Genomic DNA, 16,036 nt, shown 5'->3' on the forward strand with positions numbered 1-16,036 from the left:
ACAACCTTCAGTCTGACCCTGGGCAAGTCGCTTCAGGGCTCTGGGCCCGACTTCCGTCCTCTGTAAACCAGGGATAACACATGGAAAAGCGAAATGTTACGAATGTTTCTTTCTGCTTCAGGGACGAAGGAGGAGCCGTCTGAGTCGATGGGGAAGTGCGGAAAAGGGAGTCCAGAAGAGCAGGAAGAAGAGCGCGCTCCCATCCCCTCATTACCAAGCAGCTCCCATCTGACAATGGTAATGACGCTTTGTGACTGAGATAATGGAAAGCATCCCCTGCTGTGTGTATTAATGTCTCCCGGAGCTGGTATCTCTGACAGGAGAACTACCTGCCCCTTGCTCAGGGAGCTGAAAGGAAACATTCTGCACGTCATCAACTCCAGCCAGTCTTTATGAGTTTCTCTAGGTTGTTTGCATAAGGCAAATAATCCAGATTGACAAAGGGGTTTAGGCACCTAAAGAAGTACACAAGTGCTTAGTGGGATTCGCAGAAGTGCCTGACTCAGGTGCCTGATTCTGATGCACTTTTCATGGCACACAGGCACTGCTGAAAATCATACGAGGCCCATCCCTGCACTTGTAGACACTGAGACACCATTGTAACTCTGATGACTAGTGACAGAGCACCCTGCAGCACATACAAAAGTCTGCAATTCTGGGAGCTTCTGACACGCCGGGGGGCTGGAGTAGCTATGCGAGTGTGTCACTCTGGTGTGCTCTGCTGTGTCCTCAGCTGCTGCCATCCAGGACAGACGGTGCTGATCCAGACACGCAGGCCAGCTGCAGTAATACTCAGGAGGTGCCTGAGACACCAGGACAAAGGCCTCCAGCACCCCAGGCCCTGTGTTTAGAAGACCCTGGAACCAGGTCCCCTGGACTAACATTGTGCCCAGTAAGTTCTGACCCACAAGGGTCTGGCCCCAGAAGCCCACAGTTTGGGATTCTCCTCAGCCAGGCAGACTCGCTCCTTCAGTCGAAGCTACTTTCTGTCCTGCCGGCGATTTCTGCCTGTTTTGTGGCAGCGCCACACGCTGTGGGGTGGGGAAGGAAGAGGCATTTCCGTTGGGGCCTGTTCTCAGTCCTTTCCGCGCAGACACCGTGGGCTGCTAGAGTTGCTGAGCCAATCTGCTCAGGCGCTCGGGGTGGGATGGGACGCGGGGCAGGTTCTCCAGCGACCCCTCGGCTGCACTCAACAAGCAACTTGAATGGGCTTTGCAGGCCATTGGGGCTTTCTCAGCACAAGCTGGGCTCCTGGGAGGAGGGGCTAGAGAGGGAGGAAATGGGGTGGCCCTTGGGGTCCCAGCACTGGCTGAGAGGCTCCCATCTCTTCTCAGGCAGAGGGGGCGAGGGGAGCGGATGAAAGACTGAGGAAACCTCGGCACCTGTTGAGGCTTTTTAAGAAAAGGGCTCAGCCGGAGTCTCCACGCTCACTAGGCCCTGCCAGCCTCCCGCGGAGACAGACTATTCCAGGGCAGCTGCCCAATGGAAATACTCCGTCCCAACAGGCTTTGTCCCTGTTCATTGCAGACCCCCGGGGAGCAGCTTTCCTCAGCCCAGCCCCAAGCCCTGCTGATGAGAGCCGTGAAGGGTCTGACAACACCCACCCTGGAGCGATTTAAAGCCGCAGAGGAAGAGCTGAGGGCCATCGTATCTCTACACGGAGACAAGATGGAGAGAGTAAGAGACTCCCGCCGTGGGGCAGAGGATGCTGTGCAGAGAGGGGGAGGGGAGAATTTCCTCTCCTAGGAAACCGTTCCTGGGACATGCTGGCATGGTGCTTTGAAGGTTGGCTCAGCCCCTTTCCATTCATCGCTTGGCCGCGGGGATCCGCGGCGTCAGGTTTGTAACGTGCTCTCTGCCCGCTGGAGCTCTGACACGTCCCTGAGGACAGCCCAGCCACACTGAAGGTGCCGAGAGCCCCAGCCCTGGCAGCCCAGCACTTACCTAGTCTGCCGATGGGCCTCCACATTAGGCTCCAGGAGCAGACATGGTTTCCTCAGACATGCTGCAGGGCCTTGTTTGTCCAGCTGAAGTATCAGGAGGAATTTGGCTTTGCACTTTTCTCTCTGTCTCTCCCAAGCTCTGATCCTGTTGCCCATCCCCACAGATCTGAGTGTCTGCCCCCCTGAATTAGATTGGCCTAGGGAGGTCTCTGGCAGACTTCATTTCTACATCCCCTGGGTAGGAGGCTCTCGGTATCATTTACTCCCCTGATTAATGAAACTCCACCACCCTCCTGGGAGGTAGGAATTGAACCCATTGGATACCTGGGGAAACTGAAGTCCAGAGAGCTCCTTGACTTGCCCAAGCCTGCGCAGGTGGGTTATTGAGAAAGGAATCAGGGTTCATGTTCCCTACAGTTCTTTAAACGTTGCCTTTTATCACTCAGCCTGGAAATAGGTGACATTCCCGCCCTTCTCCAAATACCGCCTGCCCATGGCGCGTCAGTGCAGACTTATTCCCTTCCTGGGCTTTGGCTTTCCTGGAAACTCGGAGACTCATAAACGAACCGAATCCTCAGCCTGAGCTTCCTCCCCAAACCTGCCTGTTCCTCGGGTTCCCTGCAGGTCGTCCCTGTCTCTGGCCAAGTTCCCTGTTTCCAGCAGGTCCCGGCGGGAAGTTAACAAATGGCCCCTCGATCAGCAGATTGATTTGTGCCGGGCTCTACCTCCTGCTAGCAGAACAGGTCAACAGAATCCAGCCACCCGGGTTGTAGCTCCTGCTCCTTGTTCAGGAGAGGAAAGAGCAATGATCGATTCCTCATGGAAGAGCCCTAGGGGGTGGCTTGTCCCTTTCGGGTCTGTCTACCCTGTGCTGCAAACTCTGCAGCAGGAGCCGTAAAGCCTGGCCCTATGGACTTGGGCTCCCAGGGCTGGCACTGTGGGGCCAAACAGCAATGCAGCCTCTTCTGGGCTTGGGCTGGAACTTGAGCTCTGAAGCCAGGGGAGGAGGGGGCTTCAGAGCCTGGGCTCCAGCCCAAGTCACCATGTCTGCACTGCTGTTCTGAGTGCCACAGCCTGAGCCCGAGGTTAGAGACCCGGCTTTAAGATTTGTTACGGCAGGTTTTAAAATCCCACAGTGTAGAGGTTCTCCATAGGGCTGGGGCCTGGAGCTGGCTAGTCCCATCCACGTAGCCCTGCCTGCCATCGCTGGGATGGGCTCTGGGGTACATCCGTAGAACCAGCTGGGTTTGGAGCAGTGCTTCTCTACCTGGGACATCCTCAGGGGCAAAGAGATAGTATTGGATGTGGCCCACACGGAAACTAGGTTGATAACCACTGGTCTGGAGGAACTGATCGTGGTAGAAAGAGCAACAGGAAGTTGCAGAGATGGAGGAAAGGCTCCTGCAGGGAAGCCCTTGAGAGCAGGGCTGCGAGCAGTTTGCTAAGGCAGGGAAGGCCCTGGGACATCAGGGGAGTTTGAGCTGTGCCCACGGTCAGGTTTTGGGGAAGGCTTTTGTGTGTGTTTCTGAGCCTAAGGTGCTAAACCAGACCTCAGGAAGACTGGGGTTCCTGTACTTGTCAAAGCCTCTTTCTTGAGATTATGGAGGAGTAGAGATGGGAAAGTGAGGTGAGAGGCAGTTTGCAGGGCTGCCAGATGGGGTTACCTGGGAGGAGGTCACTCATTGATAAATCCATCCCTCAACTTTCTGGCTTTCTTCCAGGTTGGAGATGTTGTTGGAAGGATCTTAATGTGGCTAGACGACGTCTGTGATCCCAGAGCCAGAAAAGCAGCGCTGAGGGCCACAGCCTTGCTGGCTCGCTCCCACCCCCAGGATGTGGTTCTGAGCTGTGTGGCGCACACGCTGTCATCGGACAGGTAGGGAGCTGCTCTGTTATCACCTCGGGCCATTATTTCTCTTCCTGCTCCTACTGACAGGCCACCGTCCGGGAAGGGTCTGTCAGGCTCACACAGTTGGAGGGAGTTTCCTGCGGTGAAGAGAGCTGTCCATTCTCACTAAGAGGACATGCCCAGGCACAGCCACTGAGGAGCCAACCCCTCCTCCTGCACTCCCCAGGATGGAGACGTGCCAGTTTTCTGGAGAATTCCAGCATTGTCCTGATTTCGATGGGTCACTCCACTTGCTCTCTGATCCAGTACAGGGCCAATAAATGACTTGGGGCTCACTCCACATCCCTGGGTCATGAGGTCTGGCTGCTCCCTATTGCGTGAGAGAGGGCAGAGATGGAAAAGGCCCATGAGGCCCATCTGTCTGTCCCCTGGGGACCAGTGCAGGATTGTTACCTGTAGTCAGATCCCTAGTTATTCCATGGCTGAGGAAGTGCTGAGAAAATGCACTCATCCTTATGGAGCTGTACAGCAGAGATAAATCTCTTAAGACACAAATTTCCAGCCCTTATTGTTGCAACAAAAAAAAAAATCATCCACACATGACCTGAGCGTAAATGCAGTGCAGCCTGCCTGAGTCTGCAGACAGCCGGGAATAATGGCTCTGAGCGGAGTGAGTGCCTCTTTTCATCTGAGTCCTGCTGGTTATTGCCGATGACTTTGCAGAGTCATCCAGCTGAGGTGTTTATAACACAATCCCCATGTGCCTAGGGGCCGTGAAACCCAACTGGACCCTAGCCAGAGGTCAAAACGCCGGCTTTCCTCGGCATCCTCTGCAGTGCAGTTCTGCACTGACCACAGACAAATCTGTGTCACATGGGAGAGCAAATTGAAGAGCAGCACGAAAGAAATTGACTTTCTTACCCAATGCAGTTACCAGAGGAATACAGTGCTGGTTTTCATATTGATTTGAATGTTTGATTTGTAAACCTTTCAGGTTTGAATTCCTTGAAACAGCCACAGTGCTTTCCAGGGTCTGTGCTCAGAAGCTATAGAAACTTGGCAGCGTTGGCACAGAATTTCAGCCAAGCTTCCTGAAGATCTCAAATCCAGGCCATTTACTCTTGATTTGTCCAACCTAATTCTCAATGTCCCCAGGGCTTGACCACCATGTCCGACCTTCCTCACCAAACTTGGAAGTCCAATGACTGGAGTCTTTTGGATCCATCTGCAGTCTTCCTCTGCAGATGCCTGCGAGGACCAGCAGTGCTTAGATCAGCAAGAATGGAGAGAAGAGAGGAGGGGGATTTCAGTACTAGTTTCCTTCCATCTCTGTCCCACTGGGCAGTACAATCTCCCCTTCCAAACTCCTGAGTCCTCTCCTATCAGGTCATGTTCTGATTCAGTGTCTGACCCCGCCCACCACACTGCAGTAGGATTGAGCTGTTAAGAGACACTTGGCCAAACGCTGGGTCTCAGTTACACCCCCAAATAGCCAGAGTAACTCCAGTGAGGTCAGGCAAGTTCCTCGGGACTGACCCTAGCGTAACAGAGCAGAATTTTGCACAGTCTGGGGGTCACAGTTTGGTGGTCACTCTGTGGTCAGTACATGGTCACTGTCTTGGAAACAGCGGTTGTAGCTTCAGGAACAATAGCCCATTAGGTGAAAGGAATAAATACAACGTTCTCTGAAGGGACTTGCCCTGCCTCAGCCTCTCTGCACCAATCGGTGTGTCCTCTGAGAGATGCCTTTCCTGCCTACACGCCAAGTCTCTCCCTGGGGAGGGCAAGAGGTGGCCAAGCAGGGAAGGTCAGACTTCTGTTTCTGAATTTGCAGATGTGCCATTGAGCTGTGGAAGGCCTTGGGTGAAGAACCACAGCTCACCAGGGAGGTGCTGCAGCAGCTGCTGGACAAGCTCCAGCAGAGACGCCGGGAGGAGAAGAGCGGCAATGTGTCTCTGGCTGTAAGTGAGATTTGAGATGTCACTTTGCCAACCCGCCACCGCAGGGAGGATGGTGCATCTGTGTGTGCGCGGGAGCTTCACCCCTTCTTAGCTTCAGGCCATGGCTCCACTACACAATGAAGTCGACCTAACTTACCTCGGCATACAGCCGCCACAGCAATTCCATCCCTTGTGTGTGTCTGCACTTTGCTGCTCGTGTCGGCAGTGCACGTCCTCGCCAGAAGCGCTCGTCTTGATTGTACGGTCAGGGTGGGGAGGCTCCTGAAAGCCAGTTGACGTAAGCGACGCGGTGTCTACACTGACACTGCATCGACCTAACTGCATCAACCTGGACTCTCTGCCACTCGTGGAGAGATTTTTAATTATTATTGTTATTAATTTGGAACCGAGGGGCAGTTCTGCCGACGGGAAGGAAATTCCATAGTTAGGGTGATGCTGGGTGAGCGGCCTTGCGTTGACCTAACTCTGTAGTGCAGACTAGGCCTTAGTGTGTCCTGGCCACCTCCTAGCAAACCAAAGACGTGTAAAGAAAGTTTCCCCCAGGTAAAAGTTACAGATCTGAAGTGGTTTATCTGCTGGTCCCCTGGCTCAGTTGTCTTCTGCTCTAGATGGCCCTTTAGTGAGCAGCTGCAGTTTCGGTGTCTCTTGGCTCTGTAAACTGTGACTAGAGAGCTTCCCAGCATGGGATCATGAGATGTCCAGTACTTTTGACTTGGCCAGAAACACTGGGCCTATGCGAACGGATCTCCTCAGGATGGTTTCAGCCCGTCCAGTCATGGCTGGAAAGCCAAAGCACAGGGTCTGCACCATTAAGAGAAACAACGGGGAATAACGTCATCCAGACTCTTCTGATCTTTCCATAGGGCTCCATCCTGCTTTCGTTCCAGGAATGGGTGATGGTTCTGGAGCCTCAAAATGTCTCCTCCCCTCTCAGGAGCCAATCCTCTTTTCTAATACCCTGTGGAGGAAATGAGACATGAGAAAAGGACAATAGCGAATGGCAATGGGGGCAGGTGGCAGATTGGGATAGTTGACTGAAATTCTTTTCCCCCTCCAGGCAATGAGGACCATTTACGAGGTCCTTTTCCTGTGGGGATACCGAGAAGCCATCCTGGAAATGTATCCCCAGATGCTCATCCTCTGCGTCAGGCAAGTGCAGTATGTGATGGAGCTGCGCTTGCCAGGGACCTACGGGGCCAGCGAGACATCCAGCCCCGAGGAGGGGTCCAGCTGCCTCAGCCCCCTAAGGTAATGACTGAAAGGAAAAGGAAGAACAGATTTGTTCTGCTAAACACGTGTGCTCTGTTCATGGCCATCATTTGTTCGGGTGCTGTAGTTCGCCCAGGCTCAGTTTGGTGCAGGTCTCTCTTGAGGGGAAAGGGTTGAGAGCCGTGTGTTCTTGTGAGTCACACTCGCTCATCTGACTCCGTCCACAGGCCAGCTGCTTTCACTCCACAGTCAGGCAGCAGTCATGTTTGTGCATCCATCCCCATGTGCCACCTGCCAAAGCGTCAGTGGAAACACAGAGCGCCAGAGGCCACCTCAGGTGCTGTAAACTGACACAGCTTTGCTCGCTTACACCAACTAAGGATCTGGCCGCACATGCCCGCTTGTGTCCTGTTACCTGCCACAGTAAAGAATCAAGTATTCAACCGTATTGAGTGATGACACCAACCATCTTAAGAAGCTAGTGTCAGTAACTGGTTACAAACTCAATGAATCTGCAGTGTAGACAGGGCCCCTTGGGAAGGGAAGCACCATGATATCACACTGGATCTATCCTCGGGGTCGCTAGCTACTGCTGACCATGCTGTGTGTCCCAGGGCTTGTGCAGATTTGCCATGCTTGGGGGTGATCTCGTTGCCTGACACTGGGATTTTTTTGTCTTTAGCACATCAGTGGAGGCTGTGAAGACTCTTTTTTCCATGCCCGGATACTGGAAGGAATTTGCCGGCATCCAGTTACAGCAGGGTTGGGACATGATATCCTCCCGATATTACTACTCGCAGGGGGTTGGCCTAATTGCAAGGTAGGAGCCCAAAGTTTCCTCTTCATTGGGTCTCTCTTGGCAATGGGATTTCCGTGTGAAATATTCCTCTGTTCCAGCTGCCATCTCAGCCCAGCAACTAGTGAGGAACTCTCTCTCCCCCTTGATAACCACAAGGGACTTTCTGTTCCATGTTCCAGAGCCATGATCGAGTTTGAGAACCCTCAGCTCCCTGCAGTTTTCAGAGAGGCCGTCACCATTGTCCAGAGTCAGAAGGAGGATGAGCAGAGACATATCGCCATGACTTTCTGCACTGAGGTGAGATTCATTAATTGACAGGCACAAGTGGGCTTTCTGCAGAGCAGCTCAGGCCAGTAAGCTCTGGGGCACATTGTCAGGAGCTCAGCAGCCTACAGCCAGCTAGCTCCTCTCCACACATGGATGGCTGTGGGGCACGGCAGAGAGAGGGAGGGAGAGACAGGGTGAGATCGCCCCTGGCTGGATGTGCCTAGATGGGATCATATGACAAGAGGAGATGTTTCACCACTGCCCCAAGGCCATGCTTGTCTCCTCACCTTTTCTTGGGGTCTGCTTTTCTTCTGCCCCAGGGGATGTTCCATGGCACTCAATGGGGCCTGGAGATTCCCCTTTCCCTGCGGGTTTATTTGTGACTTATACATTAGTCTAACTTCTGGGAATGAACCAACTGAAAGAGCAGCAACTGGCTCCCTACACACCAGAGACTTTGTACGGGAGTAAGTGGCCATTTGGTAAAGATGACTGTCCAGGGAACAGACCCCACAGGAAGACCTCTGCTCCTCAACCGGATGTTGATTTGGCTCTTTCCAGTTGCTCCAGAGTCCTTCCATTGAGACGATAGTGACAAAATCAGAGCTCAAGGCGCAGCTCATGGAATGGACCCAGGACAAAAATCCCATCATACGTAGGCTCAGTCTGCGAGGCCTTGGCAGTGTTGTGCTCCAGCCAGCAAAGGTGAGAGGCGTGGATTGCCCGGGGACCGAGGAAGCCGATGTCTATCGAATAGCTCAGAAATGAGAGCGAGATCCCCACACAAGCCTTGTTGTTTAACGCACGGCACTCAAATGTTGGAGGTGCGTTACTGAGCGAATCAAGGCATGACATGGTCCCTGCTCCCGTGAGCTGACCCCTGATTGCAGATGTGATGCAATGGGAGAGGCGGGGTGAGCAAAGACAAAGGTTACAGTGAGCAGTTGGCACTGAGTGAGAGGAGAATGACTTTCTGCCCCGTTGGGGGGCTGTGCCAGCCGTGGTTTCTCATAGGTGGGAGTGGGATGGTCCAGCATGTGCTCCAGGCTGTCACCCAGGATAGTAATGAGCTGCCTTCTTCATTCCTGCAGGTGCAATTGTTACGGGCCCAGCTGCCAGCAATCATGGACACGTTCGATGACAGGAATGGAGTGTGTGTCATGGAGGCCATGCATAAAGCTGGAGACATCATCTACCTCCTCGACGGGGAGGGGCTTGGCTCCATCTCCCAGGACATTGCAGTCAGCCTTCGCCCCTTCATTGATGACGTAAGGCTTGGAACCGCAGGAGAAGCCCATTTCCCCCCCCCCTCCACCTGCCTCTGATGCCCTTGTGTCTCTCTCCCCATCCCCTTGCCTCCCGCCCCTCAGCCCTGCCATGGAGCCTCCTAGGAGTGCCCCTGCCATGGGTGGGGAATCTCCTGCTCCGCCACCTCCCTGTCAGAGCTCTTCTCGGCAAACCTCAGCCTCAGCGCCCTGCTCCCAGCCCCTGCTGCAGCCTGGCCTGGGGGAGAGGGGCTGGCACTGGGCAGATGACCAGCTGTCTGGAGAACACCAGCCCCCAAAGAGGTGGAGATTCCCAGCAGGAAAGAGGTGGGTCGGGAATGGCCCGGCTCTCAGGGGAACTGAAGAGCAAAAGAACTGCTGTGTTTTGTAGCAGCACATCCCTGCAAGGCTCCAGCAGCTGCTTCTCCCCTTCCCCAGACCAGTCTCCAGCAGCCTTCCCACCCCCTCCCCTAATCTTCTAGGGGTCTAGGGTTCGGTGCTCTCCAGACAGAAATTGCGTCTGGGACACCAAGGGGCTGCACTGCCCTGCACAGTGTCTCAGGCCCTGTTCTGCACAAGTTGTCTATGGCGCTAGCCTGGTGGCCTCACTGCTCCCGCCAGCGAAGTCAGTTAACACAGGGGGAACCGGAGCAGCGGGCGGATTATGACTCTGTCGCGTTATGCTCTGATACTGCCTGGGTTTAACCGGGCTTCCCCACTCCCTGTGTGTCATTGCCAGGAGAGGGGCAATGTGCGCTCCGCTGCCATTTTACTGCTTGGCAAGGTGTTGAGCAGGGTGAAGGACCCGGACAAAGGCCTGGTGCAGCAGGAAATGATCAACTGCTTGCTCCCGCTGCTGCTGCATCTCGAAGACCAGGAGGAGCGTGTGACACTGGTAAGTGCCACCGTCCTTATTTCCTTATAAGCAAAGAGCCAGAATCCCCTGGGGCCCCCACTCCATTAATGGCCAGAGCCTCTTGCCCAAGCAGAGTCTTCTCCTCCCTGCTTCACTCCATGCTGGAGTCTAGGGCCTCATCCATCCCCACAGCACATAGCACAATTTGGAAGAAAAGCCTTCTTCTGGGAAAGAGTCCTGACCCTCTACTGCAAAGACAGGCCTCAGGCCTTTGGGCTGCTGCATCCAAAGGTTCCCAACAAGAGGCAGCAAAAGAAAAGGGAGCATAAATCTGTAAGTGCCCTTCGGTTCAGGGAGCTGGTATCTGCCCACAGCCTTCTGGAAAGTGGGTGCAGCTGCCCTGCCTTCTTCCCTGGAGCTCCTGAGAGACCTTCTCCAGCAGGTCCTCGCTTCCCAACATTCACCGGACGTTGCCTTCTTTCGTTGGGCCAACTGGGATGTGGAGGGAAGCCTGATCCGTGTGCCTCTTTGGTCCGACTCTTTGGGATCCCAAAGCTGACTCACGCTCTCATACAGTTTCTTTGCATAGAAGGACTGAGTTGTGGAGATCTCTTATGACCTTTTCCAGGGCCTCCCATAGGGGGGCACTGGGTCTGGGACAACCCCCCCCCGTCCACCTCCCACCCCCACTCCACCCCTTCCTCCAAGCCCCCACTCCACCTTTTCCCACCCCTGCTCCTCCCCCATCCCACCCCTATTTCTCCCCTCCTCCCAAGCCCCTGCCCTCTCCTCTCCCGAGCGACGTTGGGTGCTGGCGAGGTGGGGTATAACTTAGTCGGGCCGGGACTACTGCTGCTGGCCCCAGCACAGCCCAGGTCCTGCGTCCCGTGAAGTGCGGGGCCACCCAAAGCAGAGGGCCCTGGGCAACCGCCCCAAACCATCCAAAGACAGGACGGCTCTGGCTGTCTCCAGCCAAGTCTCAGTTCCCTCTCCTGAGCACAGTCCTGTGTAGAACAAATAACAGGAATCTCCACTAGCAGGAAAAGGGAGAGAAAAGGGACAGGGGAAGGTTCGATGTCCCCCAGACAATCCCTCTCTCAGTGAGAACCCTCTTGGTCTCACCTTCTCTTGCAGAGATGTAAACTGACGCTCTTCCGCTGCGCAGTGTTTCTCAGGTGGGCTCATTTGAAGAGACTGTTCCGCAGCATGGCCTGGGATGGCTCCTCACAGCTCCTGAAGTGTGTCTGGAAGTGCTTGGTAGGTGGATTCCTTGTGCCTTGAGAGTGGTGAATGGTGACTTGAGGGAGACCTTTCTAACCCCACACCCTGAGTACCCATCCGCTTCGGTCGGGCGGCAGGACTCTATTCCAGGCTCTCTGCTGGTTCATTTCTGCATGAGTTACAATCCCTTCACATTTTTCAAATTTTTCTCCACAACTGTCAGACCTCCAAACTTGTGTCTTTTAAAATGAAAGCTGAGGTTCTGGAGAACACACTAGTAACTCCAGAGAGGTGCTGCTATGGTGTATGGGCTCATACTGGCTGTTGCTTTGCCCTGGCTGTGTGCTTTGGCTTTCCTGGCCCCTTCGCTGTGGGAAGAACATGTCATTTGTATATTGCGCATTTCTTCCTTCTTCCCTCCTAGATGCAGAACAACGAGAGACACATCCCCAAATTCCTGTTCCAGGCCTTAGAGTACCTGGAAAGCTCACAGACAACAATAAGACATTCTGCAGCCCTGTTCATTGGTAAGCAGAGAAATTCACTTGATCTTTTTTGAACTGCTTCCTTCAAAGCCCTTTTCTAGACTTCTGGTGTGTGTGTGTGAGAGAGAGAGAGAGACAGAATTAACATGTATTCCAAGATTAAGGGAGCAATTTAGCTGTATTGATTGCACCAACTTCCCCTGCCCACAACAACTCTTTGGCTGCGCCTAGTGGAAACCCGCATGATGTGAATTCAATCTCCTTTGGAAATCAGCCTCTCAGTAACTTCTGTGCATCAGATGCTTTATGTGCTTTGTGAGCAGATGGAAGGAATGTATTGAATTTCCCAAGGGCTGTCTTGGGGGAATGGCTGCACCTTTAGCAGTTTTCAGCGAAGGATTTGAAAAGTAATGAGATCCATTGTATGTCTAGGAAAAACTATCCGCCATTACTGCGACTTGTTGTCTGAAACCGTGACTGAAGATGGCATCTCCCGCCTGTATGAAGGTAAGGCTTTGTGTGTTTGTGCCTCTGTGGGAAGTACAGGGGTGCAGCACAAGGCCTGAACACAGGTTTGAATGTGTCCCTCTCTGGCTAAGGACAGCGTTTAAAGAAGAAGGATGGCCACACGAGCTTTCATCGAGGTCCCACAAGATGTGTACGGGAGCAGGGGATAACCATCCCTAGCTCCTAGCATAGAGGTAGCCTTAGAGCTGTGTGGGGAGACTGTCTTCAGAAAGGTCAGAAAGTCTCTAAAGGAAGGCCGGACAGAATTGAAAAGGGCTGTTGTTATTATTAAGCATGATGATGATGATGACAATTACCCTCTGTAGGGAAAAATTCATCACCTGCCCTCTCTGTAATGGAGTGATTGCAGGCCAGGGAACCACTCCGAGGTTGGTTATCAGCTCATAGGAAATCCCCTGAGTGCACATGGGAAACATCTTTCCCTGTGACCTCTTAAGGAATGAAGGCACAGGGCCACAAAGGATTTCAGTCTAAATTCCTTTGCGGATCTGTGCATAAATGTTTGATGATTTAACACCTCTGCTGTTGACACTTTTTTGTTACGTCCCAGGAACAATTGCCCCCACCTGCCTGTGTTTTAGTGTGTGGACATGTGTGTGGACGTGTGTATCCTGGGGGAGGGGGAAGTTACGCACAGAATGGGGTCTCCTCTCTGTCCAGGGCTATTTTGGGAGTAGCAGAGTTGTTGTTTCTGTGCCCGCAGACTCTTGGGTAGTTAATAGCATGTGGCGACGGCCATCTGAAGGGGAGATTTCCTAGGCACCAGTCACATCAGCACCATGGGGCTTTCAACCCGTTTCCTCTTTGTTTCAGCTTTTCAGGAAGTGCCTTTGACATCTGACATGACCACAGGGTGGATCCTCAGGAGATATTACAAATGGCTGCAGAAGCTTGGAAATCTTGTGTCAGGTTCTGCATTCGACTAGGGAACTGTGACCGACACAGAAGACCTCTTTGTCCTGCTATGGTACGTCCAACAGACGCTTATCAACTTTTTGGTGTCCCGAGCCTCTGTTTGCCAGAAGCTGGGAATGGGTGACAGGGGATTGATCACTACATGATTACCTGTCTGTTCATTCGCTCTGGGGCACCTGGCATTGGCCACTGTCAGAAGACAGGATACTGGGCTAGATGGACCTTTGGTCTGACCCAGTTTGGCCTTTCTTATGTTCTTATATTTGGAACCGGGACTGAACAATGAGGTGGATATTGGCAGATGACACAAAATTATGTAGAAAAACAACAAGGAGTCTGGTGGCACCTTAAAAACCAACAGATTTATTTGGGCATAAGCTTTCGTGAGTAAAAACCTCACTTCTTCAAGGCCACACAGGCATGAGAGACAGGATAGCGGCACGGACTCTGGTCTCTGGGCCACACAGCCCCGACGGAGAGGGCGGCCGCACGGACTCTGGTCTCTGGGCCACACAGCCCCGACGGAGAGGGCGGACGCACGGACTGTGGTCGTTGGACCACACAGCCGCAATGGAGAGGGCGGCCGCACGGACTGTGGTCGTTGGACCCCACAGCCCCGACGGAGAGGGCGACCGCACGGACTCTGGTCGTTGGGCCCTACAGCCCCGAAGGAGAGGGCGGCCGCACGGACTGTGGTCGTTGGGCCACACAGCCCCGACGGAGAGGGCGGCCGCACGGACTCTGGTCGTTGGGCCACACAGCCCCGACGGAGAGGGCAGCCGCTCGGACTCTGCTCATTGGACCCCACAGCCCCGACAGAGAGGGCGGCCGCACGGACTCTGGTCATTGGGCCAGACGGCCCCGACGGAGCGGGCGGCCGTATGGACTGTGGTCGTTGGGCCACACAGCCCCGACGGAGAGGGCGGCCGCACGGACTGTGGTCGTTGGACCCCACAGCCCCGACGGAGAGGGCAGCTGCTCGGACTCTGCTCATTAGACCCCACAGCCCCGACGGAGAGGGCGGCCGCACGGACTCTGGTAATTGGGCCAGACGGCCCCGACGGAGCGGGCGGCCGTATGGACTGTGGTCGTTGGGCCACACAGCCCCGACGGAGAGGGCGGACGCACGGACTGTGGTCGTTGGACCACACAGCCGCAATGGAGAGGGCGGCCGCACGGACTCTGGTCGTTGGGCCCCACAGCCCCGACGGAGAGGGCGACCGCACGGACTGTGGTCGTTGGACCCCACAGCCCCGACGGAGAGGGCGACCGCACGGACTCTGGTCGTTGGGCCCTACAGCCCTGACGGAGAGGGCGGCCGCACGGACTGTGGTCGTTGGGCCACACAGCCCCGACGGAGAGGGCAGCCGCACAGACTGTGGTCTCTGGGCCACACAGCCCCGACGGAGAGGGCGGCCGCATGGACTCTGGTCGTTGGGCCAGACGGCCCCGACGGAGCAGGTGGCCACACGGACTCTGGTCGTTGGGCCACACAGCCCTGACGGAGAGGGCGGCCGCACGGACTCACCAAATAGGGTTAGTGCCATGGTGGGGAGACCTGCCCGCGAGAGGGGCCCATTACCCCTCCATGAAATCCCCCCACTGTCCTCTACTAATCGGTCAGGGTTTCACACACACCCTTTAGGCCATCCCAGAAGGGAAATGTATCGATCAGAATAGGTAGTGCCCGAAGGTCTAGGCAAGAAGCCGCCGATCTCTGGAGCTCCATGTTTGCGTGGCTGGCAGCATCGCCCTGGAAGTCGCAACACAACGCTGCGTGGAAGAGGCCGTCTCGTTCCAAGGGTGTCTTTTGCAGAAATCACGGCCTAGACTTCAGGCTATACCTGTTCTGATTTGTACATGTTTCCCTTCTGAGATGGCCTAAGGTAGGAGTGAAACCCTCACCAATTGGTAAAGGGTGGTGGGGGGACTTCTTAGAGGGATCACGGGATCCTTTTGCGGGCAGGTCACTCCACTACAGCACTTCCTTGTTTGGTCAAATCCCCTCTCGGGGTGGTTCTACAGGGCTGACGCCCACTTCAATTGATAGAGGACAGAGGGAGGAGATATCAGAGGAGATATACAACCCCCTTCTGGATGGGTCACCCTGTCCCGGAATATCCCCCGATTGGTCAAATCCAGTCTCCCGGTGTGTAAAATGCTGGTTGCCCCTGCCAAATTTTAGTAAAAGAAGGGACGAAAGGCATGGATCTTTTGGGTTATATATAAGGTGGCCATCTTGGACTTTGGAAAAAATGTTGTGACCTTTTGCCATTTGCCATATTATTTTGGGTTGGGAAGCACACTCCCACGCACGGATTGAATCCGCGTAGATAGGGTCTAACATCCAGGCAGAGACGACGCAAAGAGGGATAGGGAGGGGTTTTAGTTAGGTCTATACTCGCCCGTTCCTGCGTCCAGCATAGAAGTCCATCCCTAATGTCCAATGTCAAGAGAACAGTGTCCGTCCATCGCTGTTACTGCAAGAGAAAGTAGAGAGAACATCAACATTACCTCATGGGTCTAATTGTTTGTGAGAGTGGAGCAGTTCCAGAGTTAAAGTTTTGTTAATCCGACTCTTCTCTATCCTATCCTAACCCTTTTCCCCGTAGTAAATGATGTCTGGTTTGTGTGGTTACCACTGTGTGGCCTTATTTTCTTGTGCTAAGGCAAGCTCTGATAGACGAGCTTTACAAAGGGGACCATGTGGGAAGAATTTACTGTAAGATTTCCCTGCA

General features: G+C 54.2%; 2 protein-coding genes across 2 annotated transcripts; both read left to right on the forward strand.

The window, feature by feature from the left end:
* Positions 1-661: 661 nt before the first annotated feature.
* On the forward strand, positions 662-7,006 carry LOC135978176 (maestro heat-like repeat family member 5). Its single transcript, XM_065579211.1, has 5 exons — positions 662-892; positions 1,528-1,677; positions 3,665-3,819; positions 5,627-5,753; positions 6,811-7,006. The coding sequence occupies exons 2-5, from the start codon at positions 1,573-1,575 to the stop codon at positions 7,003-7,005; spliced, it is 582 nt and encodes a 193-aa protein (XP_065435283.1). The 5' UTR covers positions 662-892; positions 1,528-1,572; the 3' UTR covers position 7,006.
* A 648-nt stretch (positions 7,007-7,654) lies between these two features.
* Positions 7,655-10,610, forward strand: LOC135978177 (maestro heat-like repeat family member 5). The gene is made up of 4 exons (XM_065579212.1): positions 7,655-8,058; positions 8,590-8,733; positions 9,120-9,296; positions 10,033-10,610. The coding sequence occupies exons 1-4, from the start codon at positions 7,825-7,827 to the stop codon at positions 10,216-10,218; spliced, it is 741 nt and encodes a 246-aa protein (XP_065435284.1). The 5' UTR covers positions 7,655-7,824; the 3' UTR covers positions 10,219-10,610.
* Positions 10,611-16,036: the final 5,426 nt, after the last annotated feature.

The sequence above is a fragment of the Chrysemys picta genome, unplaced genomic scaffold, assembly GCF_011386835.1.
Source record: "Chrysemys picta bellii isolate R12L10 unplaced genomic scaffold, ASM1138683v2 scaf155, whole genome shotgun sequence".
NCBI lineage: Eukaryota > Metazoa > Chordata > Testudines > Emydidae > Chrysemys > Chrysemys picta.

Bases quoted from the DNA above. Each gene is read 5' to 3' on its own strand.
- LOC135978177 (XM_065579212.1), top strand. From the start codon at position 7,825: ATGGGATTTCCGTGTGAAATATTCCTCTGTTCCAGCTGCCATCTCAGC. The intron at 8,059-8,589 runs GTGAGATTCATT...GGCTCTTTCCAG, and splicing joins CCATGACTTTCTGCACTGAG to TTGCTCCAGAGTCCTTCCAT. The intron at 9,297-10,032 runs GTAAGGCTTGGA...TGTCATTGCCAG, and splicing joins TTCGCCCCTTCATTGATGAC to GAGAGGGGCAATGTGCGCTC.
- LOC135978176 (XM_065579211.1), top strand. From the start codon at position 1,573: ATGAGAGCCGTGAAGGGTCTGACAACACCCACCCTGGAGCGATTTAAA. The intron at 1,678-3,664 runs GTAAGAGACTCC...GCTTTCTTCCAG, and splicing joins ACGGAGACAAGATGGAGAGA to GTTGGAGATGTTGTTGGAAG. The intron at 5,754-6,810 runs GTAAGTGAGATT...TTCCCCCTCCAG, and splicing joins GCGGCAATGTGTCTCTGGCT to GCAATGAGGACCATTTACGA.